Genomic DNA, 24583 nt, shown 5'->3' with positions numbered 1-24583 from the left:
CTTTATACAAAAATGATGAAAATTCTTTTAGAGAAGAGAGAAAATGATTTGCTTTCACATACAACACAGATCTAAATCACAGTCAATATTTGAGCTTACTGAGGTGAAATGAACTCTGAATTAACAGAAGATTCAATAAATCTAAGATCAATATTTCGCATCAGAGCGCTTTCAATAAAATAAGACAATAAAGCTCTTCAGAAACACTAAACTGCGTAAATAAATACAATAAGATCAAATTAAACACGCATAGACTTTAAATAAAGTGAGATTAAAATCTTACCTGCGATTATAACGCAGAGCAGCAGACGCGTCAGTGTCGTCATCATTTCTCCCGGTGTTAAATTGAGTTCAGATGAGTTAAAGTTTTATTTTCTCATGTCAGAAACTTTCAAGTCAGACATATAAAATCTTAAAATCTCTCTCACGGGTTAATATTCCAGCGCTGAGCGCGTGTGCACCTGACCGCGTCTGACGCGTGTTTGTTTGACACACAGACCGACGCGCGTGTGAGTTTAGCAGGGGCGAAACCCCGCAGCTTCAGCCAATCAGAGAGCAGCAGAGACTGATTGCAGCAGGTGCATCTCACAGTATGTGTTTAAAGAGCAGTACAGGTGTGTTTATATGATCCTCTTAAAGTATAGAGATTCATTTCATTTTAACACAAAACTCTTGTAAGCCTTTGAAGGCCATTAGGAGTATTTTAGGTGTCTTTTACTGATTAGGACTGTTTTTATCTGATTTTTATTGTGTTTTATGCTTTTTTAGTTCTATATTTTATTTGATATTGTATGTACAGATGAACACCTGCTGTTTTTACTTGAAGTGCTTTATAAATAAACTTTGATTTGATTTAAGAATGTGATGTCTTTGTTTGTTGGAGTAACAATCACAAGATGAAACATTTCTCACAACTTTGTTTTGCATTGTTTTTAATAATGCTTTAAAAGACAACTAAAAGGTTGAGTTTTTAATATTCCACATAGTAAAAGTCTACACCTTAACTTAAACATTTAGGGGTGGTTTCCCGGACCGGGATTAGACTAGTCCTAGACTAGAATTAATGTAAGAGCTGTCCAAACTGAAAACAACTTGCACTGACAGATCTTAAAATACATCAGTGCCCTTTGTTTTGCCTCAAAATGCACACAAGTAATGTTTTAGTAAGACATGTTTGTTAAAACTAGTTATATTTCCTGGCCTAAGCTAATCCCTGTGAAGGAAACCACCCCTTAATATTATTTATTTGGGCTTTAAAAGACTTTTTTGGTCATTATATAAACCATTTATTGATTGTATTATAAATTACTTGAAAAAATAAGCCAGTTTTTAACAGGTTCACTACATTTAACATAGTGAAATACAGAATATACTGTTAAACACACACAAACCTCAGAAATCATAGACTAGAGACCTTGTGTGATATATTTTAAATGGAAACATCACATGGCTGTAGTTATAATATAGATTTTTTTAGGTGAAGTTGGTGTTTGTTTGGTTCAAATTATTACCCGAGCACAAAACTCACACATCAAATAAAGAAGAGACAGACACTGATGCTTCAGGGTCATTAATCTCTTTTCTTAAAAAACAACAACAACAACAACAACAACAACAAAACTCACTTCAATATAAATTACCACAGCAAACGCATTAAAACTTAAATAGAGCTTTATAATCTATCTTTTCTCTTAATCTTTATAAACTTAACTTCCCTCATGACATGCTTCAGCGACGTTTGCTGTTCTACAGTTTATTGCAGTGAATGACAAAAAAAACAAAAACAATTTTCCTCTTACATCATTTACTGTGATGTCATTAAAACAAATCTGTTTCAGATTTCCCATCAATAAAATTAAGACTAGTTTATGTGCCATAAATCCTATTGTCACTGTAATGAGTTTTGAAAACAAAGCCTGCAGAATGAAACTCACAGATAAACATTCAACAGAAACAGACCAGAATGCAGAGCGTGAGATGTGCGTCATAACCCCAGAGCTCTGATATACATGACCGAAATCTATATGAAAATATATGAAGACATGCATGAAGAACTAGAAACAGACGATTAAAGGACATGATGAAGACATTTCTTCCTGCTGTTCGGCTCAAAACTCAATGACAATAACATTTATCAGTATTAAGACTTTGCAATATGATTATTTTCATGACGATCCCTTATCCCTTGCAAAATCTAAATGGAAAAAGGACTTTTCTCATTTAGAAGAGAAGAGTAAAATAAATGTAAACGACAATGATACAAATTATTTTTTAGTTGTCATGAAAATAACATTCAACAGCAAAATGTCCCAATAATCCTAAAAAAAAACCATGAATAAAGCTGAATCTCATTGATTTCTTTAGATTCAGGGGTAAACTGACTCTGGCATGATGCTGAATTGAGGTTTGCTGCGCTTCCCTTAGGAGTGCACACTACAGCTGCTGGCTTTTTAATTTTAAAGCAGAACAGCAGAAAGAAATTGATCATCATCATCATCATCATCATCATCATCATTACAGCAGAGCTTCTGGACAGATTCATTCAGATATAAACTTCTCCCACATTGAAAACTTCCCCTAAAACCACTAAAACATCAAGTTTAAAACATTGAACAAAAACACAGACACACACACAAATGATTTCAGAGTTTAAGTCACTGTGTCCTAATCAGATGTGATTTTGAACCAATCAGATATCACAGTGGGAGGATCATGACACTGCAGAAACAAAAACAAAACAACCAATGAAACGTCTCGTGTCGCGCTTCAGTCAGATGATTTAAGAGTTGTTGTGTCACTTTCACCTGATTAAGACACAGTGAGAAACAATAAATCCATCTGCTTAAAGAGGAGTTCCTCTGCTTTTCGTTCTCTTGTTAGTTCAGACTCATTTTACACCTTCACAATACTAGTAAACAGAAATAAAGAGGTTAATGTTGATGGGTTCTGTGGTTTAGTCTATCCTATTAAAATGTCCCACCCTCCTCCTCCTAAGTATCTGAGGCTTAGGCTGGGTGTCAGTTGCATGGCATTGTGGGATACAGAAGCAGTTTTTAGGTTCCTATAATGCACAGAAGAGCACAGGGACGCAGGTCTCCCCGCCGGAGTCGCAGCGCTGCGTGCGCAGGCAGGAGGTGAAGGAGGGAGCGTGAGGAGGTGCAAACAGCAAGACATAAAAGGACAAAGGTGCGTGACGACGCTCATCAGCACTCCAGCGGCAACAGAAAGCAGCGTCTGCAGTCCACAGCTTTAGGACTCGGAGGTTGAACTCTCTTTCTCCTGAGCTCATCTCGACCCAGAGAGCCGCTCAACCGCACATATGCGGCCTTATATCGCTTATCAAACATAGCTGCACATCACAGAGAGAGAAAGAGAGAGAGCATTTAATATTATATCCACATAGATTAAACTTCATCTATTCATTGCTTTAGTCTAATGAGCACAAACTTGTTAGCATTTGGGGAAAAATGTGAAAGACTTTCATTCAGATGAATCTGCTCAAGTAAGATAAGCTTTAGGGTCATGTGTCTTTAGGGTCAAACTTGTAGGTTGTTCATATAAGAATGATGAAATAATGTGTGCCTCTGTTTGGGCTGCAACTAACTTTTATTTTTATGATCCATTAAATAGATGTTTATTTTTTCTTATACCACGGGTCTGTTGAATGCATTATTCTGAATGGCTGAGAAATGTTCCATGAGTGTTGATTATTTTTCTGTAAGTCGCTCACCTGACCTTTTAAATGTTTTAAAATAGGCACCAGATCAATGTTTGTGGTAATCGTGGTATAAGAGGAATAACCGACTCCGGTCTTTTGCATTATTTGAAAATAATGCACACCTGTGGTGTAAAGGCACTCCGCTTCGTGCTGCATCACCACCTTGGGTGTGCATTATTCTCCAATAATTCAACGGCCCATCGTCAGTTTTTCCTTACTGATTGATTGACTAATAAGACAACATAAATATATCACTTTTTATAGGTAAATAAAGCACTAAATTAGGGGTTTTAATGTGTAAGTGTACTTTTAAAGCCACACTTTTACTAAGTTTTACTAATATAATCTTAAAATTTGATATTTTAAGCCTTAAATAAAAAACTTGTGCAGCTTTTAAATATTTAAATATCTTTTAATGTCAAAAAAACATAATCAAACTAAACAAATTGAGTCTTCAGGGATGTGCTGGTGAGGAAATTTAGCCATGATTAATAAACTTTTTTTAATCTTCAACTTTAGATCTTTATGGGGTGAATTCATGGACAGGGATTATCTTAAACCAGGACTAGGCCTTAGTTTAATTAGGAAATATACCTAGTTTAACCAACATGCCATACTGAAAACATTACTTGTGTGCATTTTGAGGCAAAACAAAGGGCACTGATGTATGTTAAGATATGTCAGTGCAAGTTGGTTTCCGTTTGGACAGCTCTTACATTTATTTTAATCTAGGACTAGTCTAATCCCTGTCCGGGAAACCACCCCATGAGAGTATCATTATTAAGTAAATAAATAAGCCATTATGATATGAAAGTGATATCCATGCCTTGTTACAGTATTAAAAACCTTCATTTCTCCTTTACTTTAAAACAGATGATTAGTTTGTGGTTTTAAATTTTTTTTATGAAAACCCTACAAAAATTATAATACAAACTCACTTATATTAAAGGACAAAATTAAAGCTTTATTAACCAGCATTCGTTTGTGGTTTTGCTTTCATTATTGTCCTGTCAGGGTTGCCAGATGCAAAACCAACCCAACGGCCAACTAATGAATAAAATCCACCAATATCTAACCGTTTAACAGAAACTGTCTAAAAAAGCCCAATTCAAAATATATCAGGGTTCCCACACTTTAGTTAACTTCAAATTCAAGGACCTTTCAAGGACTTTCCAGGTCCAATACCCTCAAATTAAAAGACTAAATGTGGGGACACATTTAAAGTGAGATCAAGGTAACATTGTGTTACCTTTTAAGATACATTGTTACAGTTCCCTTTTGAGGGAACTCGCGCTGCGTCACTATGTGTACAATTTGGGGACGCCTCCAGGGGTAAGTGCGTCTGAATGTGTATATCAAATTCAACCAATGATGAGGCTTAAAGACAAAGACAGGGTGATGCAGGAAGTATATCACTATCTGAAATATTGCCAAAGATGGCGTTACAGGGACGCAGGAAGTATGGCAAGGGAGACACAGCGTCTCGTTCCCTTCTCAGGGAACAACAATTACATATGTAACCCGAGACGTTTTCATGTGTCAAACATAACTATGCAAAAAAGCATTTTGGTATCAACTAGGGATGCTCACATTGACCGTTTAACCGTTAACCGAAGGTAAGAATTTATGAACGATTAACATTATCAGTTAAAATAAAAAAAAATTGTTAATACATGGTGCGTGTCGTCATGAGCCGACAGACATTTCAACACTTTCCTATCTTTAATTTGTGAATGTCCCGTAAATGACACAAATTATTGCTGCCCTGACGGTCTGATAAAGTCATTTGTATGAGAAATCATTTGTATGCGTGTTTGGAAGCTGAACGGAGACGCGCGCGTGTCCGCGCAAGATGACGCGGTCCGTCTCGCGCACATCAGGACAGACATTCGCTGATGGCCTCTGACTCTGTCCATAAACATCTATCTTTTTGCACAAACGGAGAAAGACGACGCAAAAGCAAAACTTTCTGAAAAGTATCCTGCTTTGAAATGACCACTGTGGTAGATGAAACGGAGACAATCTGCCATTTGGATATTAATCCACTGGACCGATCGCGTGCTTTTTAACAAGGTATGTTGCGTGAATATCTGATAATGTATGAATCCTGGTTCTGTTGTTGATCTGTCGCTGCTGTTTGGATGTTCAAATTAAATCTTTTGTTTTTACTAGTTCACAGACAAACATCAACTGTATTTTTACTCAATGACAATTTCATATTAAAATCTTATAAGTTAACGGTAAATGTTCGATTTAGAAGCTACGGTTGTCGGTCAGGAAAATTAACTGATATGAGCAACCCTAGTATCAACATTCACATACAGAAGATATAAGCATTTAAAGTGAACAGTTTAGCACGTGTGCATAAAAAGTCTAGAATTTGTATGATATAAAAATACACAGGGAATAATATGGATTTGTTTTCCAGAAAACTTGTTGCATAAAATAGATTCAAGCACTTTAATGACCTGTATCTATGTATGTATATTTTCAAAAACTTCCCAGGGCCTTGAATTATTTCTCCCAGATTCACAAACTTTCAAGGATTTCAAGGACCCGTGGGAACCCTGAGTATAAAGACGGCTTTCTTTAATTATAAGCGGACAGTTCTAGCTGTTTGAAGCAGACGCGTGTCCGCGCAGCTGTCATGTGACGTCACAAACCGATAATGAAATTACTTGATGACTAATTTCATTATGGATTTTTATAAATTTGATCAATTGGTCATTGCAGCCCTAGACTCTGTGTTGTTTGGCTGTAGGTATAAACTGATGATGATGATGATGATGACAGACTCACCCACATGATCTTTACCCATAGCAGCCAGTGTGAGGAACAACATCTCTCTGTACAAACTCCTGCAGACGTCACACAACACAAACAGAATGAGTCATTATTTCATCTACAAATCAATCTTTCCATCTTCCTCATTTCTAGCGGCTCACCTCTGTATCCAGGGAGTGTCTGGATGCTTAGCAACGGTATCCAGGAAGAGCGCAATGGCCTTGTGTACCTCGTTCATACCGATCCAGCGCAACACTTCCTCCAGGAAGTTTAACCCGAAGGGGTGGTTATGATGTCGCCAGCTGAAAGAGCGCATGGGTGCGCCACCTAGAGGACAGGAAGAGGAAATGCATTTCTTTTCGACACCTTTGGGAATGAAGTCTGAACTAATGAGGCTCAAACTACAGGATCAGTAAAGGATAGGAAAGTGTGTTTAGGAAGAAGGTTTCTGGTTGGTCAAACTAGTTAAAGCATTGCTGAAAAATGAGCCAGTTTTGAGTACATGCTAGCTGGTTTGTTGCTGTGCAGCAGAATCACTCTTTTATTACACATGACCATCTCTGTCATATTTGTTTTATTTAAAAGACCAATTTGGTGCTAAAATGTTAATGAACTAAAACTTGTGATTTTACAGCCTGATAGCAATACAGTGAGATGAAGATATCGGCCCATCATCATCATCGTGTTCAAATTCACAGAAATCATCTTGATTTCCAGCAGGAGAACCAGTGTAAGATACTGAAGCAAGACTACTAGTTAACTACTCTACTCAGTTTAAGTGATCTATAAGCTTTTATTTAGAGATGAATGTGGCGTTCGCCCATGATTCAGACAGGAAGAATCCCATGAGTTAGTATGCAGGTGAATGTGTCAGCTTAATGTTACTCACTGTGTTTTCTCCAGAGTATATAGAGAGGAGGCCACTGATCAGGGTCAGGGGTCAAAGTGTCCCAAAGTAACCTAACACGCACTGAACAGCCCTCTGAAACCTGAAAATACACAGAGACACCGAATGACAAAATTATAAGTTGTGTGTGCGTTTGTGTATCTGTGTTTGTGTATCTCGTGTGTGTGTGTGTGTGTGTGTGTGTGTGTGTGTGTGTGTGCGTGTTTGTGTATCTCTGTGTGTGTGTCAGACCTGTGTAAAGTGTGCTGTCAGAGGAGATTCTCTCAGCAGCTGTGGCAGGTTACTGGGGAGTCCGAGTCGGGTGAAATACCACACAAGATTCCAGAAGAGTATAGGGTGACTGTCCAGCAGCTGGACCTGAGAGAGAACAGCCTCCCCTTCGTTCTCCAGCAGACTCTCTGTCTCTTTACGCAACACCAGCGGGCTCAGATACGCCACGGTCACCTGCGGGGCTCCGCCCACTGATGACACCTGCGTAAACACACACATATGAATAAATGAATCGTGTGTTCATCTGTGAAGTGAATCTCTGGATGAATAAAGCTCTCACTATTGGACTGCTGCGCTCTGATTGGCTGCTGTTCTCCGAGTCTGTCTCTCTGATGCCGTTACACACGTGCTGCTGTGTGTCCTCCCGACCAGCAGGTGACGATCTCACGCCGTTATCAAGCTCACCATCTACACTCAGAGAAATGCGCTCCACACTACAACACATCAAAACAATACATCAACACTTTAACATCTAAATATATATCTGTAATTGACTTTATTTTATATTTCTATGAAACAAGCTTGTCTTAGCAAAAGTAAAATTAAATGTCAACGCTAAATGTTTGAACACCTGCAGACTGGACCCAGATCACAGATTTCTGCATTGAGCAGCGGGACAAATGATGCCATACAATATGGACAGGTGCTGTTGAGATTGGAGTCATCAGACGACCAGCCGGCCATAATCTCCTCATCATAGACAAGAGAATTACAGGTGCGACACAATGAACAGCTGGACATCAACACCTGAACAACACACACACACACATCATAGCTGAAGCACACAATACTCAATAATAGCAATAAAATCACTACACTTTAAATACGTAAGAATTGCTTGTGTTGTGCACCGATCCTAAAAACAGAGATGAAACGGTATAAACGTTTTACATGACGATTATAGTGACAAAAATCACCACAGTTATCAATAAATGTGAAAATGTTTTGGATTTAAATTCAGTCAGTGAAGCACTGTCATCACATAGACATGAGAGCAAACGTGAGTAAATGTGTTTGTTTTACGGTATTGCTTAAAATTGTTGATGCTGGACAGGAGTTTGAGAGCCGTGACACTGGCACCATTAAACGGTAATTAAAAAATGACGTGGTAATACTAACCGTTGGACATTTTTATTGGGGTTAACCATTAACCTGGTAAGCATTACATCTCTACCTACAAACTACTGAAAGTGAAACTCAAGTGAAGATACAGCCAGGAATATATTTACCTCAATGCCCACCCCTTCCTGTGCTGAATCCCAGGACCTCCTGAGAGGAACAGCCAGTGGTTGAATGTCAGTCATGTCAATATCACTGCTCACAGACAGCGAGCTCTAAACACAGACAGACAGACAGACAGACAGACAGACAGGTCAGTGAAATGTCTGTATTTTCTCTGCTGATTTATTACAGTATTATTTTAAATGATGGTTTGTTAACCTCAGAAGTGGCGTTATAAAGTCGTTCTTTTGCCTTCAGCAGACTTTCAGGCATCTGGATTTTTCGTGAGGGTTTCTGCTCTAAGGTCCGTCGAGAGGATCCGCTGGCTCCCGGCCGTCGGTCATCCACGCTAGCGGCCCGCCGTACCGACGCTCGGTTTCGTGTAGGAGTGAGGAGCTGCTGCAGTTTACTGGCCAATCCGCGGCTTGGAGAAGAAACGTTATTGTAGTTTTCATCAACTGACCTCCTGTTTAGAGTTTCCTTTACTTCCACCGACCTGCTGGACACCAAAGAAGATAACCATCAGAAACACACAACACACTGATCATTATTAACACAACATAGGGTGAATTAGACCACTATGGGACACCTAAGGTCTAGTGTTTGTAGGTCCCCCCAAAATACATAAATATCAGTGAAACATCACAAAAATAAAAGAATCACATGACCTCTTAAATGTCCAGTCATGCATGAGGGAGGAGCAATCATCAAAAAGAAAGCACATTTCACAAAAGTCTGAAATTCAAAAGTTCACTTCAATTTTTTATAATCTTCACAGGCATGAGGTGATGATAAAGTTCTTCTGTAATACCTGCTGTTCCTGTGGTTTGTGTCTGTCGTCTCTGCGCAGTCTTTATAGAAGGTGGACAGACAGACGTCACTGCGACGCACCAGGACAGGCGCAGGAGGGTTAAGCGTGTCACGACGACCAGCGGGAGGTTTACGGGAGGCGGAGCCATCGGCACCCACGGGCTGAGGTTCAGCTTTCGTACAGACTTTGCTTTCTGGTTAAAGAAATCAGACTTCATTAAACTCCACGTGTCTGTTGAATGCTGTTTTCTGATTGGTTGAGAAATGTTCCATGGGTATGCATTATTTTTCGATAACCGCACACCTAACTTTTCAAATGTCTTAAAAATAAGCACCAGAGCAATGTTTGTGGTAACCGTGGTATAAGAGGAATAATTGACTCTGGTCCTTTGATTTATTTGAAAAGAATGCACACCCGCGGTGTAACGACATAATCATCTTGGGTGTGCATTATTTTCAAATAATTCAATGACCCGTCATCAATTATTCCTTACATCTTTACATAATAATCATTACAGCAACAACACACATTATTATCACACAACACCACATTAAGACTCTAAACTACATTAAAACACAAAATCTAGAGCGAGAATAAAAAGAGAAAGTAGTTTTTTTTTTTTTTAAGATAAAGTCTTTCTAGGTTAGGATCATCTGTCACTCACTGTTGGTTGACGCCTGCATGCTGCTCATACTGTTACTCTTAGCCAGACTCATCAGTGATTCGTGACTCGAGCTTTCACTCAAACCACTCCAGCTGGACTGGCGAACCAGAGCAGAATAGGGGCGGGGCTTTGACAGCATGTCTCCTTAAAACAGAAACACAGACATTAAGAAACACCCAGTGTCATAACTTCAGCTGTCAATCACGTAGCGATAAAAAAAAGTTTCAGACCTGACGGGGTACAGAGAGACATGTTTCTCTGCTGCTCTTTGATTGGCTGCCGGAACTGAGCGACAGCCAATATCACGTTACGAAGCTTCGCCCAGCGAAGACGACCACCCTGATTGGTGGAGGGCCACTTACTCTCCAGAACGGCCTACAGACGGCAAAATTAAATCAGGAACACAATTCAATACATAAAGACATGTGAACTGATTCATGGTAATTGTTATTGCCTGTAAAGTTTAAAGGAGCTGTACGTAACGTCAATGTCTGGACCGCAGTCTAAATTTAAAGTATCAGAGACATCCCCCCCCCGCCCCCCTTCTCAGGTTGCCAGACACATGCAGGAGTGCAACTAAAGTTTATCTGCTCATTTTTATGTTTGCAATGTTTTTTTGTCGTCTGCAAATTACACACCCGGTCACGTGGTTTTTTAAAACTCAATTTTCGGATCATTTTGGAGGTTGCGTCCACCGGAGGTCACGTTTATGGGCCATTGCGGTCTCATTTAAGCAACCACAATAACTAGCAACCGAGCTGTGGAAATACACTATTGGATAAATTGGCAGTGGGTGGGATCATACAGATCCAAACAAAAAGAGACATTCAGACACAGTTTAAAAAGAGAAGAACTGAGTACAGCATTCTCAAACAGTGATCTTAACATATTTACAAATATACTAGTCAACATTTGAAGTGGATCAAAAGAAAACCTTTCCTAAAAGTTGTCTCAAAACCAATACCCATCACCCGTTCTTGTCTAAAGACAACTTTGATGAATGTTTTTGATCCCCTAACAATGTTGACTAGTGTATATCCAATTTTTCTTTATTGAGTAAAGTCAAATATGTGAATGCAGCTCCTTTAAGCAGTGTGTATGAAATAATGAAGATAAGACGACAGACAGTCTCTCACTTTATTGTAGTATCCATATGTGATGGTGTTGGGAATGATTCCTGCTTTCTTCATCTCTAACAGAACCCTGACAGCGAGGATGGGCTGACCGTACTGACCACACAACTGCATGAGGATCCGATAACACACCTGACAGACAAAAACAATCACAATTCATTAAACATCACAGTTGGGAAGACACTTATTAAACTGTTTTTAATAAATCTCTCTGTGAGAGTAAATAAAGATTAAAACACTTAAATATCTATAAAGACAAGTTTGAGTCTTCACATGTTGTTCTCACTAACACATCATCATCATCATCATGTTATTAATGGACTGATATACCTCCTGATACATGTTACACAATTACACAACACAAACTAAACAATCCAAACATTATTTTAACCGAGTAATGACCCTATAAGCATTGTATGTGTAGTGCTGTACTGTAGTTTTTTTAGGTGATAATTTGTAATCTAACAACTCTTCCATTAGTTGGGTTTTTTTCATGACATATCAATCTGATTACACAAGACACTGAACTGAATCACAGAATGAATCACTGAATCAGACCAGATGATTCACTTTGTTTACACCTGTATTTAGCTTCATTGACTTGTTATCCGATCAACCAAACGCATGGCAATACCAGGTGTATACAGAGCCACTGAAACTCAGACTTAAGCTGAGTCATATTTGAAGGCTGCGTCCTTCTATGATGGCCACAAACATCATAAATGTTCTCTTTTTTTACCCATAAGAATAATCACTGCAGTTTCATTCTTACATTCTTCTGAATTAAGACCAGACATCAGAAAACTTGATGATGAAGCCAGTAGACAAATGTGACATCCAGAGGATGCTGGATGTGTGTGTGTGTGGGCGTGCGTGCATGTGTGTGTGCGTGCCTCTGTGTGTGTGTGTGGTGTGTGTGTATGTGTGTGCATGCATCTGTGTGTGCGCCTCTGTGTGTGTGCATGCCTCTATGTGTGTGTGTGTATGTGTGGTGTGTGCGTGCATGTGTGTGCGTGTGTGTGTATGTGTGGTGTGTGCATGCATGCATGTGTGTATGTGCATGTGTGCGCGCGTGCATGCGTGTGCGCGCGTGCATGCGTGCCTCTGTGTGTGTGTGTGCGTGCATGCATCTGTGTAACTGCGTGTGTGCGTGCCTCTGTGTGTGTGTGTGTGTGTGTGTGTGTGTGTGTGTGTGTGTGTGTGTGTGTGTGTGTATGTGTGTGCATGCATCTGTGTGTGCGCCCCCCGGTGTGTGTGCATGCCTCTATGTGTGTGTGTGTGTGTGTGTGTGTGTGTGTGTATGTGTGGTGTGTGCGTGCATGCATGTGTGTGTGTGCATGTGTGTATGTGTATGTGTGTGTATGCCTCTATATATGTGTGTGTGTGTATGTGTGGTGTGTGCATGCATGCATGTGTGTATGTGCATGTTTGTGCGTGTGTGTGTGTGCACGCGTGCATGCGTGCCTCTGTGTGTGTGCGTGCATGCGTCTGTGTAACTGCGTGCATCTGTGTGTGTGCGTCTGTGTGTGCCTCTGTGTGTGTGTGTGTGTGCGTGCATGCGTCTGTGTAACTGTGTGCATCTGTGCATCTGTGTGTGTGTCCACATGTCTTACTTCATCAGGTAGCACCACCTTCCGTGTCTCCATGTGTTTAAGGACCTCGTATGCTGTATGCAGTGCTCGTACTTTAGTGCTTTCAGCTTTAACAAACGTGGGCAGGTAGATGAACCAGAGACCGTAGCAGTGACCCAGCAGACATTTGGACCACATGTCTGGAACTGCTGAATATTTCTGGGCCTTCTTCTGTGCCAGCTTTATTTCCTGAAGAGAACAGAGAACGACATCAGCGATCACGTGACAATCTCTGGAAATCTGAATCGTGTTTCTGCACTGAGCTGCGGCACCTGTTTGGTACGGCGGGGGGCGGGGCTACTGGGAGGGCTGCCTTTAGCAGGAGTCCGCAGCTGATCCTGTGGCCGATCGAACAAATCCGACAGCAGGATAGGGAACGTGTCATAGCTGCGCGCACACAGAGACACTAAGGTAACAATGTCTAGTCATCTATTTGATATCATATAATGAAAACATCACTGAGGTGAAGTGAATTGACCTGTAGTGAGCTGGACACTCTGAGCCGTCAGCTTCCTGTGGTTCTTCTGGAGGCATAATAAACACGGTGTGTTCACCACTGTGAGATTCATCCAGATCTATCAACCTCACTACATCAGGTTTCTCTACATCCACCTGAGAGAGAGAGAGAGAGAGAGACAGTCAGAGACAGATAAAGAGAGCGAGCAGGCTGACTGTAGTATGGAAGACATAATAAAACAAAGAATCTGATTGGCTGCTGTGGTCACATGCACACACGCACCTTCTGTACGCATTCATCAAAGAACTCGAGGCTGGTGTGTCTGTCGCTGACAAATGAACATTCTTCTACAAACTGAGAGAACATCTGAGTCTTAGTGAGCTGCGTGTAAAACTTCTGCTGCGTACGCTCACGAGATTTCAGGAAACCTGCGCAAAACAGTCAAGATTGTTATCATTAATGCTGCAAACTATTTGCCATTTTCAACATCTGCTTTATACCACGGAAGAAAATCACTGGTACAGGTTTGGAGTATGATAACAGTGTAAAGGTCTTGAGCGCACCCTGCAGGTTGAACAGTGAACTGCAGTCTGTGGTTCTGTCTGATGGCGCTTGTGTGATGGGCAGAAGAAAAGACCTGTAGCCTTTCAACAAACAGCTCATGAAGCGCAGAAACGCCTCCTGAATCTCCAACTCCAGCTGCTTCTGACGGCCATAAATCAGATCGTAATCCGTCAACAAGAACTCCAGCGTCGCCTCCTCCTGACCAGGAGTATAAACTGAGAGAGGGAGAGAGAGAGAGAGAGAGATGAACAGGAAGTTTAGCTGCTGTAGAGATCATGTGATGTGTGATGTCACTCACTGCTCTCCAGGGTTTTGTGCAGGTTACTCAGGGAACTCAGCAGAGCTTTCCCTTGTTTCCTTGGCAAAGATCTCCAGGTGAGTGGTTTCTTATCTTCACACCTGAGAGATTCAGCTCACAGTTACTTACAGACCTAACAAGAGTTTCATTAAAGACATCTGAACGGATTAAACTCACTGGAAAATGGTGTTAGTGTCGAGATCCACACACACCACGTCAGCCGGCGGGTCGTACAGGTCAAAGTAACTGGAGTGGACGCCCACTATGAAGGGCATCGGGGCACAGAGAACGTCTGCCATGCGCAGTGGACACAGTGGGATATACGGGCATTGCCAGCGCAGAGGAAACGCCATCTGCAGGATTCAGAGGAAACCAAACGTGGATGTAAGAGAAAGCGGAGCTCTGGAATAAACCATCATTCATCAACAGGTGTGACGGGCCAATGAGAGCTCACCAACACCAACGCCTCACTGACGGACGTCAGCACGTCAGGCCGTAAAGAATGAAGCAGCAGCTTGTGTTCAATGAGGACGGCCAGCAGCAGCGTACATGCGTTCTCCGGTCCTAAATTCTGCAGTAACTTCACAAAGCTGGCACCACTGAGGACAGAGAGGAAAAAATACACCGGCCAATCAGAATAAAGACTTATGACACAGCAGCAAATCAAATATCAGCAAGAATATGCACAAACACAGACATTAATCACAGTGAAGCAGAGTTCACAAACACTGTGTGGCAGACAGTTTGTGTATCAGATAGACAGACAGACAGACAGTTTGTGTATCAGACAAACAGTTTGTGTATCAGACAGACAGACAGACAAACAGACAGACAGTTTGTGTATCAGACAAACAGTTTGTGTATCAGACAGACAGACAGACAAACAGACAGACAGTTTGTGTATCAGACAGACAGACAGACAGACAGACAGTTTGTGTAACAGACAGACAGACAGACAGACAGTTTGTGTATCAGACAAACAGTTTGTGTATCAGACAGACAGACAGACAGACAGTTTGTGTATCAGACAGACAGACAGACAGACAGTTTGTGTATCAGACAGACAGACAGACAGTTTGTGTATCAGACAGACAGACAGACAGTGTGTGTCTCACCTCAGTGGCAGTGGAGATGACACAGGCTGACAGAGCAGTAGATTATCGTATGGAGAGAGCTACAAAACACAAACAAAGTAAATACACACACTTGAAATACACTCTCACATGTACACGCACGCACACGCACGCACATCAAGACAGATTTTGTCCATCACCTCATGATTCATGATTGTGTTTTCTACCCAGCACCAAATTAAGAAATCAATGTTGAATTGAATGAATGACTGAGATGAGATTGAATCACAGGATTATTGTTGATTATTGTCTTCTAGATCAGATCTGTAAAGTCCCCCCCTCCCCCTGTTACCCTCAGGAAGTGTCTTACTGCATCTGTGCGGTCGACGCCTGCAGGGGAAGCGTCAGGGTTTAATGACACAACATCCACATACTGACACACAACAGAACTCAACACAACATCAGAGTTATCAGACCTGCACCAGGATACGAGGACGCTGAGCTGAGGGGAACGGCACATTGTGCATGAAACTTGATATATGTCTACAGAGAGAGAGAGAGAGAGAGAGAGAGAGAGAGAGAGAGAGAGAGAGAGAGAGAGAGAGAGAGAGAGAGAGAGAGAGAGAGAGAGAGAGAGAGAGAGAGAGAGAGAGAGAGAGAGAGAGAGAGAGAGAGAGAGAGAGAGAGAGAGAGAGAGAGAGAGAGAGAGAGAGAGAGAGAGAGAGAATATTTACACAGTGCTTATTAAATCTGTCCCACCATTATTAATAAACCTGTTTGAATTTGTTTGGCTCTGTTTACACCAGGTATTATTACACAGCACTCTAAGATGCTGGATTTTGATTGGCAGTGGTGACATTCAAAGGTTTTTATTCCCAGTTATACCACAGGTCTGTTAAATACTTTATTCTGATTGGTTGAGAAATGTTCCACAGGTGTTGATTATTTTTCTATAACACACACCTGATCTGTCAAATGTCAATGTCATTATATTTACAAATGATTAAACCAATGTTTGTGACATTTGAACGTCTTGTCTTATCTTAAAACGGGATTATGTACCGGCAGACGGTTGCTATGTAAGAAATAATTGATGACGGACCAATTAATTATAAAAAAATAATGCACACACACAAGATGGTTGTGTGACAGGAAGCGGAGTGTTCGCACTAGAAGTTAGGACCGATGTAAAGACATTGTGCATCACACATTAGATCAATAGATAAAGAGTAGGCGGTCTTATGTGGCTGTTCAAACACATTCAACCACATGAGCATCTACACCAAAAAAGCAATCCGGTCAATTTCGACTACCACTGAATGAGCTCAAAGCAGTATTTAACGTCATCGACTAGTGATCAAACGCATCTTAATAGCAAGTGTAAACAGCCTGATTGTTAGCTTCTAGCAGGTAAATCTGACTGTCAGTGATGTAAATGTGAATGATTATTACTGTAAACATCGGCTCTACTCACTTCTCCAGCGGCAGCACGTGAGGTCCTGAGATGGAGTATCTGTATATGAAGGTGAGAAACTTCTGGAAGACGCTGAAGAACGGCCAGTGAGACAGCACACAGATGCTCTTCTTCACCTGAAGACTGCGGTTGGTGATTGGCCGCCGGTCCACCACGCTGAGCAGCCCCAGATGAACAGACTGTCTCTCAGACAGAGACTCACGCGGATACACCTCATAAAACTGGAGCGCTGCCCCATACACCTGAAACACAGACACAGAGATCAGCAGGTGCATGTGAACGGACACAAGATGAACAACACTCCTGCCCATTAACAATCATTGAATGACACATGAGCTGTGATTGGTTGTTGTTTTGAGACCTTATCTCCAGAAGCACTCGTCAGGACAAATGTAGAGAAGACGGGCAGCTGATACTTGGTGTTGAGCGGCCAGCTCTCTACAGTTACGCCCATCGGGAGACAGAAAACCGGCACAGAGTCCGGTAATGGAAACGATTCTAGATCCTCCTCTGGGTACCGACTGATCAGACCTACAACACAACACAATACAATACACATTGCAGCTACAAACACAACATATTTGTGTATGTGTGTATCTGGATTACACTCACCTGCTTCATACGCTAGTGCGTTTGCTTTAGCCACTGAACGCTTGTAGCACAGATACAGCGCTGGACCCCACTGCAACACAACACAACACAACACACAAACACACACATCAAAATAAATGATCAAAACACCATAAATAACACAGAATAAGAGCAAGTGAAAGCAGAAAAACAGAAGTGAAAGAACAATGATGGTAAAAAGAGACACTAAGAGACAGAGAGTGAGATAGAATAAATCTGTAAATGATTGAATCTGTAAATGAATGAATGAGTGAATCTGTAAATGAATGAATGAGTGAATCTGTAAATGAATGAATTGGTAAATGAGTGAATCTGTAAATGAATGAACGAGTGAATCTTAAATGAGTAAATCTGTAAATGAGTGAATCTTTAAATTAGTAAATCTGTAAATGAATGAATGAGTGAATCTGTAAATGAATGAATCGGTAAATGAGTGAATCTGTAAATAAATGAACGAGTGAATCTGTAAATGAATTAATCAGTAAATTAGTGAATCTGTAAATGAATCAGTAAATGAGTGAATCTTAAAATGAGTGAATCAGTAAATGAATGAATGAGTGAGTCTGTAAATGAATGAATCAGTAAGTGAGTGAATCTGTAAATGAATGAATCGGTAAATGAGGGAATCTTTAAATGAATGAATCTGTAAATTAATGAATCAGTAAACTTGTGAATCTTTAAATGAGTAAATCTATAAATTAATGCATAAGTGAATCTGTAAATGAATGAATGAGTGAATCTGTAAATGAATGAATGAGTGAATATGTAAATGAATGAATGAGTGAATCTGTAAATGAGTAAATCTGTAAATGAATGAATAAGAGAATCTGTAAATGAGTAAATCTGTAAATGAATGCATGAGTGAATCTTTAAATGAATCTTTATATGAGTGAATCTGTAAATAAATGAATGAGTGAATCTGTAAATGAATGAGTGAGGTCTGCACCATGCCAGTGTTGAGGTTCTTGTCGACTCTGCAGTAGGTGTGTGGTGCCGCTTCACCCTTGCTGGGCATGAGCAGCGAGATCTCCGTCACACCCAGAGTGTTCAGAGCCTGTGAGTCCGGTGCCCTCCGGTACATCAGGAACGTCCGGTGAGTGGTGGGACCACTAGAACTGAGGCTGGCTGAGCGGCTGTACGGGGTCGTCTCGATCAAATGCCATCCCTGTTTGATGGGGTCTTTCCCTTCATACAGAATGCTAAACATAACCAAAGGAGTGATTAAAAAAACATAATAATACAACATAACATAGTTATAAAACAGTTATGAAACATAACACCAAAACCACCAAATATCAGAAATAAGAGTGAGAAACTTTAAAAACAGTTCAGACTGATATTTACAGCAGCCTTACAGAGAATGATTTTAGTTCACAAGTCTATGTGACAGACAGCCGGCGTCTCACCCGAGCTCAATGATGGGTGGTTTGTCGTGCCCGCGTCTGTAACAGAGGAACATGTGTGGGTTGTTCAGTAAGCCAGCGCTCAGTTCTGCCGGATGGCCTCCTTGTGTCTTCTCAATGCAGGTGAAGCCCTCAGGAACTTCCTCCCCGAGCCCACGGGCGATCACGGCCAGATCTGTGACGGGCTGCAACGCTCGCACGCCCCTCTCACGACCATCTTCATCCACCGGACAAGACTCACCCGCAAGACCGGCCACCACGAAATAATCCACCAGCTGAGGGCATCTCTCGTCGGACATAACGCTGGTCTACACAACACTGCACAAACACACACAGATGTCACAGATGTCTGACATGGGCTGGGAGATGTTGTAAAAAATGTATTATAGATTGTTTTTTCAGAACATTTTACTGTTTCAAGATTGCACTATGATTTGTTTAAAATTTGATTAGATTTTACAATCAATAACTTAGATAATATATGCTATCTGTTCATGAATCTGTTCAAATGAGTCATCATTATTAGTTTGTGAATCATACATTCACCTGTTCACCTTGTCAACAACGACATCACAAACTTTTTGTATAGGCCATTTACTGTATTGTGAGCATTTCATTTAGACGAGCACTACAGTCTGCGCAGACATGTTTCATATGCAGCTATAATTCAGCAGGTGCCACGTCAGGTTTAGGTCATGGTTTCAGTCATCTGGACTTTTGTTTGTTGCTTTTAAAGAGTGGAGCTGAGGGACAGACCGCAAACGCAGGAGGGAGAAGAGGGATTACGAATTTCACTTCTCCCACAGCGTACACTAAACAAAACCTCATGAAATAAGAATTTCACCTAATAGGTTTTGGAGTTTCAGAAATCTTTCCTGGGTGGCTGCCGTTTTATTTTCAATGCAGTTTAACTCCGCTATATAATCAGATGACATCTGCACTTTCACTTTGACTGTAACAAACTTCCATTCAAAATCTCCATTACCCCATTTCAATAAAATCGCTTTAAAACTTACATTCAAATTAATTGAAAAAAAAAAGAAAAACCGTGAAAATCACCCAGCCCTAGATCTGCTCTTCACATTCACTCACATCAGTGTGTAAAACAAACAGAAAGTGTTACAACTTACACACAAATATCATCACCTACATAATTATATCAGATTGTTTATAGGTTACTGTGCATTATGGGTGGAAACTGTGTGTGTGTGTGTGTGTGTGTGTGTGTGTGTGTGTGTCTGTGTACCCTAATGTCACCTTACACACAGGATGTGCACACCATCAGTACGTTTCCTACAAACAGACACACACCTACCTACACACACACACACACACACACACACACACACACACACACACACACACACACACACACACACACACACACGCACACACACACACATAGAGGGTAGAGGTCATTGTACAGGACACAGGTGATAAATGTTTCCTGATGTTGACCTTCACTGTATTTTGATGATCAGCAAGTTTCTCATCAAATCTCCCTGAGGTCTGAGACGTGCAGCAGTGACTGTGATGTAATCTTAATAAATCACTTTCATATATGAATCAATGTTTACTTTATATTGAGTATATGACATATGAATGAGTGTGTCTACATCACACGTGTCACTGTGGTCTCTAGAGGACAAACCTGACATCATCATCATCATCACATTCATCATCAGTTTCTCCACAGGACAAACACAACACCAATTCTTTCTCATGTGTGTATGTGACACTCACACCAGCATCTCTGCATCACAAAGACGTTCTGTCTCACACACACAGATCCTTTCACTCTCATTCAATGACTCTTTAGTTGTGAAATACTCATATTAATGTGCTAATGCGTCAATAACAGCAGAGTTAAAAAACAAATAAGACCAGAAATAAAAAGATAACATAGATCACAGCCACAGTCAGTCAGCGGCTCTGTAAAGAGGTCTGATAACACTCGCTCTGATTATTTATGGTTAAAGAAACGAACTGAAACTCAAAGGATGAAGTTTTTAACCGTACACTAAACCACATCCGCAATAAAACACCTGCATACTTCATACTATATATACACACCACTTACTTTCTGTTTATTATATTATATTGACTAATAGAGTCTGAACACATGAATGAATGTATGACACTATATATAAAGAACAAATGATATGTGTTACACTTGAGATGCTTCAATAGTTTAACACGCTCATGAAGGAGAAATCGACTTCCTTTTTCTCATCATTTCCTGTCACTGCACACTTGAGATCATTCTAAGCACTTTTCACTTCCTCAAACACATCTGCATTGCATTCATCTAAAACACAATCACTTCAGATAATATTACACAGCAGATACTGATCACCACCAGTACTGTAACTGAGACAAACATCAACTTAAACAAAGAACCAACACTGACCAGAGATCAGAATCTAAAACCATCAGATAAGTTAAGATGTGAATAAATTCACAAATCATCACTGACAATCTCATCTCCAGGAAACACAAAGTAAATGCATTGTTAGGAATGATAAAAGCATCTGTTCGATGGATAGATATAAAGGACCGCGTCTTATTTGATCTGATCTGAGACCTGCTGTCAAGTAATATTCAACTTTGGTAGAAAAAAAGTACTAACCTAAATCACCATGTTTTCCTGTGGACATGAAGAACTAATGTGGATTTCTCAATGGTTTAATATGAGATCTGTACTCAGCAGCTACGACTCATTTCATACTCGGATACCTCAAACTATTACATGATAACACAAAAACAATGTGTGAATGTACACAAACACAACTGACAGAGAAAATAACAGGAGACTTTGTTTTTTTACCGCAGTATCATATAATGTGAAGACTGTAGTATTACCCTCTGAAACATTTCATTCATGATTTGGGCTGCATTTCCCGCCAACATTGTCTTTTAAAGGTATACCTTAACTGAAGCGATATATACCTTTGCTGCAACGGTACGCTTTGACTAAAGTGATGCGCCTTGACTGAACCGGTATACCTTGACTATAGTGGCATGCCTTGACTGGACCAATATACCTTGAATGAAAAGATATGCCTTGACTGAAGCGATGTGCCTTGACTACAGTGATACCTTTTCTAGGCGACATGTTTCCCGAACTACACCTTTTCTTTCTTACGTACAACGTTAGCAGGTGCTGTCCATGATGATGGTGCTGAATTGGTTAATATCCAACAAGTGGGTCGCATAGGGAAATAAGGTGGGTCGCACAAAGTCACTTGGTTTGTTTCAACATTACACTATAAAGAAAAGAAAGAAAATGTTCTTCATTCTTTCACAAGTTTATTGTGTTTTGACAGCGGATAAGGCGGCAGATCCTTTACAGCGCAGCTTCATGGGCTCATTTCTGGAGGTGCACCTGTCTGTCTCCCTCAAATATAACCGTTTGGATTGCCTCTGGTTTTCATTTTTACATTAATAATCGCAATTAACATTTATGATTTTTGCCATTATCGGGCAGCCTCACTATAATGTATGAAATTATTGCAATTAAACTTCATTCATCACAAGAGAAATAAGAATAGGCTACTAAAAAAAGAAAGCGTTTCCCTATATTTCTATTTATGAATCTTGAGGGAACCCCTAATTGATATGATCCTAATAAATGTGCCATAGTGTCTTCATTTACTCCAAAACCAGCAGCTGAATGAATCACATTATTGGTGTAAATCAGTTATTGAATGAGCTAACTTACTCAATAAAGGTAAAATATATCGTCAACAGTTATTAACCGCAGCAGAAGAGGAGAGCCGACAGCACGCAGCTGTATTTTAGGGGCTGCTTAGGTCAAAAATCTGCTGAATTTGCACGCGAATTTGATTTCTTTTAAGAATTGCAGCTTTTATGGTAACCAGGTGAGTAAATATTTGAGATAAATGTGTCTGTGGACAGCTGTGTGTCAGAAAGAGATTTCTATAGAGTGAAATGTAAAGGCGCGTTTGGCTCAGTTGTGGTGGCCACTAGCGGAGTGAGCTGTCAACAGTGATCATGTAAAGAGCTAAGAGTGCTTCACAATAACTAACCTTACGAACGATTGACTTACAGAAGGTTAACTTAACTAAGAATGTTTCGGGAAAATACGTATTAGTTAGCAGGTACAGCTTAAAGTTTAACTTCAGAACGACGTAGCGTTGAGAAGGTTTCGGGAAACGCAGCCTTTAAACAGTTGCGTTGAATGACGCCGTGATGTCACGAGCTCTGAACGGTTCGGGACTCACCGCAGCGGCTCGGCTCAGATCAGGTCGCTTCGGTTCAGGTCTCATCTCATTCTGAAGCCTCAGATCTTGCTGTCGCGCTGTCAGTCGGTTCGGTCTGTAACTGCACGGATCGAACCTGCGGTCGCCATCACAGACTGAGCTCACACAAACTCCCACAGCGCGCAGCTGCAAAAGCGACACGACTCGACGTGCGACCTGACGCCTGTCGGCCCGGAGGAGAATTACAACTAGAAACACTAAAGTGAAAGAGGAGATGCATCTTCATTAAACGCACAATATTTCTCAACCGATTTCAAATGTTTACGACTTTCGTGGAGTACGAAAACGTTTCGTCGTTTAGTTAACTAAAATCTAGATAGTACAGACTTGAAATATATTAGTTCAGTTGTTATAAGAAACTGTGAAACGGCAACCATTGATTTGGCTTATTTGCCTTTGACGTTTTGAACATGAAATGTGAATTAAGAATTTTCATTGTGAAAGTGTCTTTTTCTGTCATGTCTTTGACTTAGACAAACATAACCACTTCACCTTTTTATAGTTTTTTTATATCATTTAAAAAAAATGGTGTATACGTATACACATATGATTTTATCAGGCTTTGGTGTATCAGTTTTAAAGTGGTCACCCTGCTGAAAAAACAGCATACCAGCAAGACCAGCATATGTTGTGTTTTGGTGCTGGTTTGCTAGTGAACACCAGCTAAACCAGCACCAGCATTAGCACCAGCTAAACCAGCACCAAACCAGCATTGGCACCAGCTAAACCAGCATTAGCACCAGCATCCCATGCTGGTCATACCAGCATATGTTGCGTTTTGGTGCTGGTATGCTGGTGACCACCAGCTTAACCAGCATAGACCAGCATAATTCCCATGCTGGTTTGATGTTGTTGTTTTCAGCAGGGCATATCATTAAAAAATCTGACTTTTTTAATGTTTACGTACTATAATAGGGTTTCCAGTGCTTCTATCAACCCAGAAACTTCGTTTTGGTAAACCGTTATCTGCAAGCATGTGAAAAATAGCTAATTGAAATTTGGCTCCCATTGTGATGTCAGAAGGGGATCTTATTATAATATCCAGCCACGGCACTGCCATTTAGTGCAGTGGTTCTTAACGTTATTCCTGGAGGCCCACTGCCCTGCACATTTTGTATGTCTCTTTTGTCTGACAGACTCAGTTCAGTTCATTCAGTTCTCTTCTAATGAGCTGATGATTTGAATCAGATGTGTTAAATAAGGGAGACATACAAAATGTGCAGGGCAGTGGGCCTCCAGGAATAACGTTTGAGAACCACTGA

The 24583-nt window shown here is 40.6% G+C and overlaps 1 protein-coding gene across 2 annotated transcripts; it reads right to left on the bottom strand.

Annotated features, from left to right (window-relative positions):
- Positions 1-1560: 1560 nt before the first annotated feature.
- On the bottom strand, positions 1561-23464 carry dennd4b (DENN/MADD domain containing 4B). 2 transcript variants are annotated; one of them, XM_065270599.2, is made up of 29 exons: positions 23283-23464; positions 19042-19356; positions 18582-18834; positions 17618-17687; positions 17367-17536; positions 17006-17247; positions 16008-16074; positions 15574-15632; positions 14913-15057; positions 14636-14811; positions 14459-14559; positions 14160-14375; positions 13879-14024; positions 13618-13751; positions 13412-13526; positions 13122-13328; positions 11512-11640; positions 10606-10750; positions 10376-10519; positions 9712-9904; positions 9120-9396; positions 8909-9013; positions 8251-8426; positions 7960-8113; positions 7641-7880; positions 7392-7491; positions 6664-6829; positions 6518-6576; positions 1561-3349 (listed from the first exon to the last, which is right to left on the bottom strand). In XM_065270599.2, exons 2-29 carry the CDS (start codon positions 19335-19337, stop codon positions 3204-3206), a joined length of 4431 nt encoding a protein of 1476 aa, XP_065126671.1. In that variant the 5' UTR covers positions 19338-19356; positions 23283-23464; the 3' UTR covers positions 1561-3203. The 2 variants fall into 2 exon arrangements, with proteins under 2 accessions (XP_065126671.1, XP_065126670.1); XM_065270598.2 differs by having other exon boundaries at positions 9120-9399; positions 23283-23463.
- Between the last annotated feature and the right edge of the window lie 1119 nt (positions 23465-24583).

Source organism: Paramisgurnus dabryanus, chromosome 13 (assembly GCF_030506205.2).
Source record: "Paramisgurnus dabryanus chromosome 13, PD_genome_1.1, whole genome shotgun sequence".
Classification (NCBI taxonomy): domain Eukaryota; kingdom Metazoa; phylum Chordata; class Actinopteri; order Cypriniformes; family Cobitidae; genus Paramisgurnus; species Paramisgurnus dabryanus.
Note: the sequence above shows the minus strand (reverse complement) of the source record. Positions and strands in the feature narration are given on the sequence as shown.

Excerpts from the sequence above, each read along its gene's own strand:
- dennd4b (XM_065270598.2), bottom strand. The coding sequence starts at position 19,337 with ATGTCCGACGAGAGATGCCCTCAGCTGGTGGATTATTTCGTGGTGGCC. Across the intron at positions 14,560-14,635 it reads GACACTAACACCATTTTCCA|GTGTGAAGATAAGAAACCAC; the intron begins GTGAGTTTAATC and ends TGAATCTCTCAG. Across the intron at positions 10,520-10,605 it reads GTCTCTCTGTACCCCGTCAG|GAGACATGCTGTCAAAGCCC; the intron begins GTCTGAAACTTT and ends TTCTGTTTTAAG.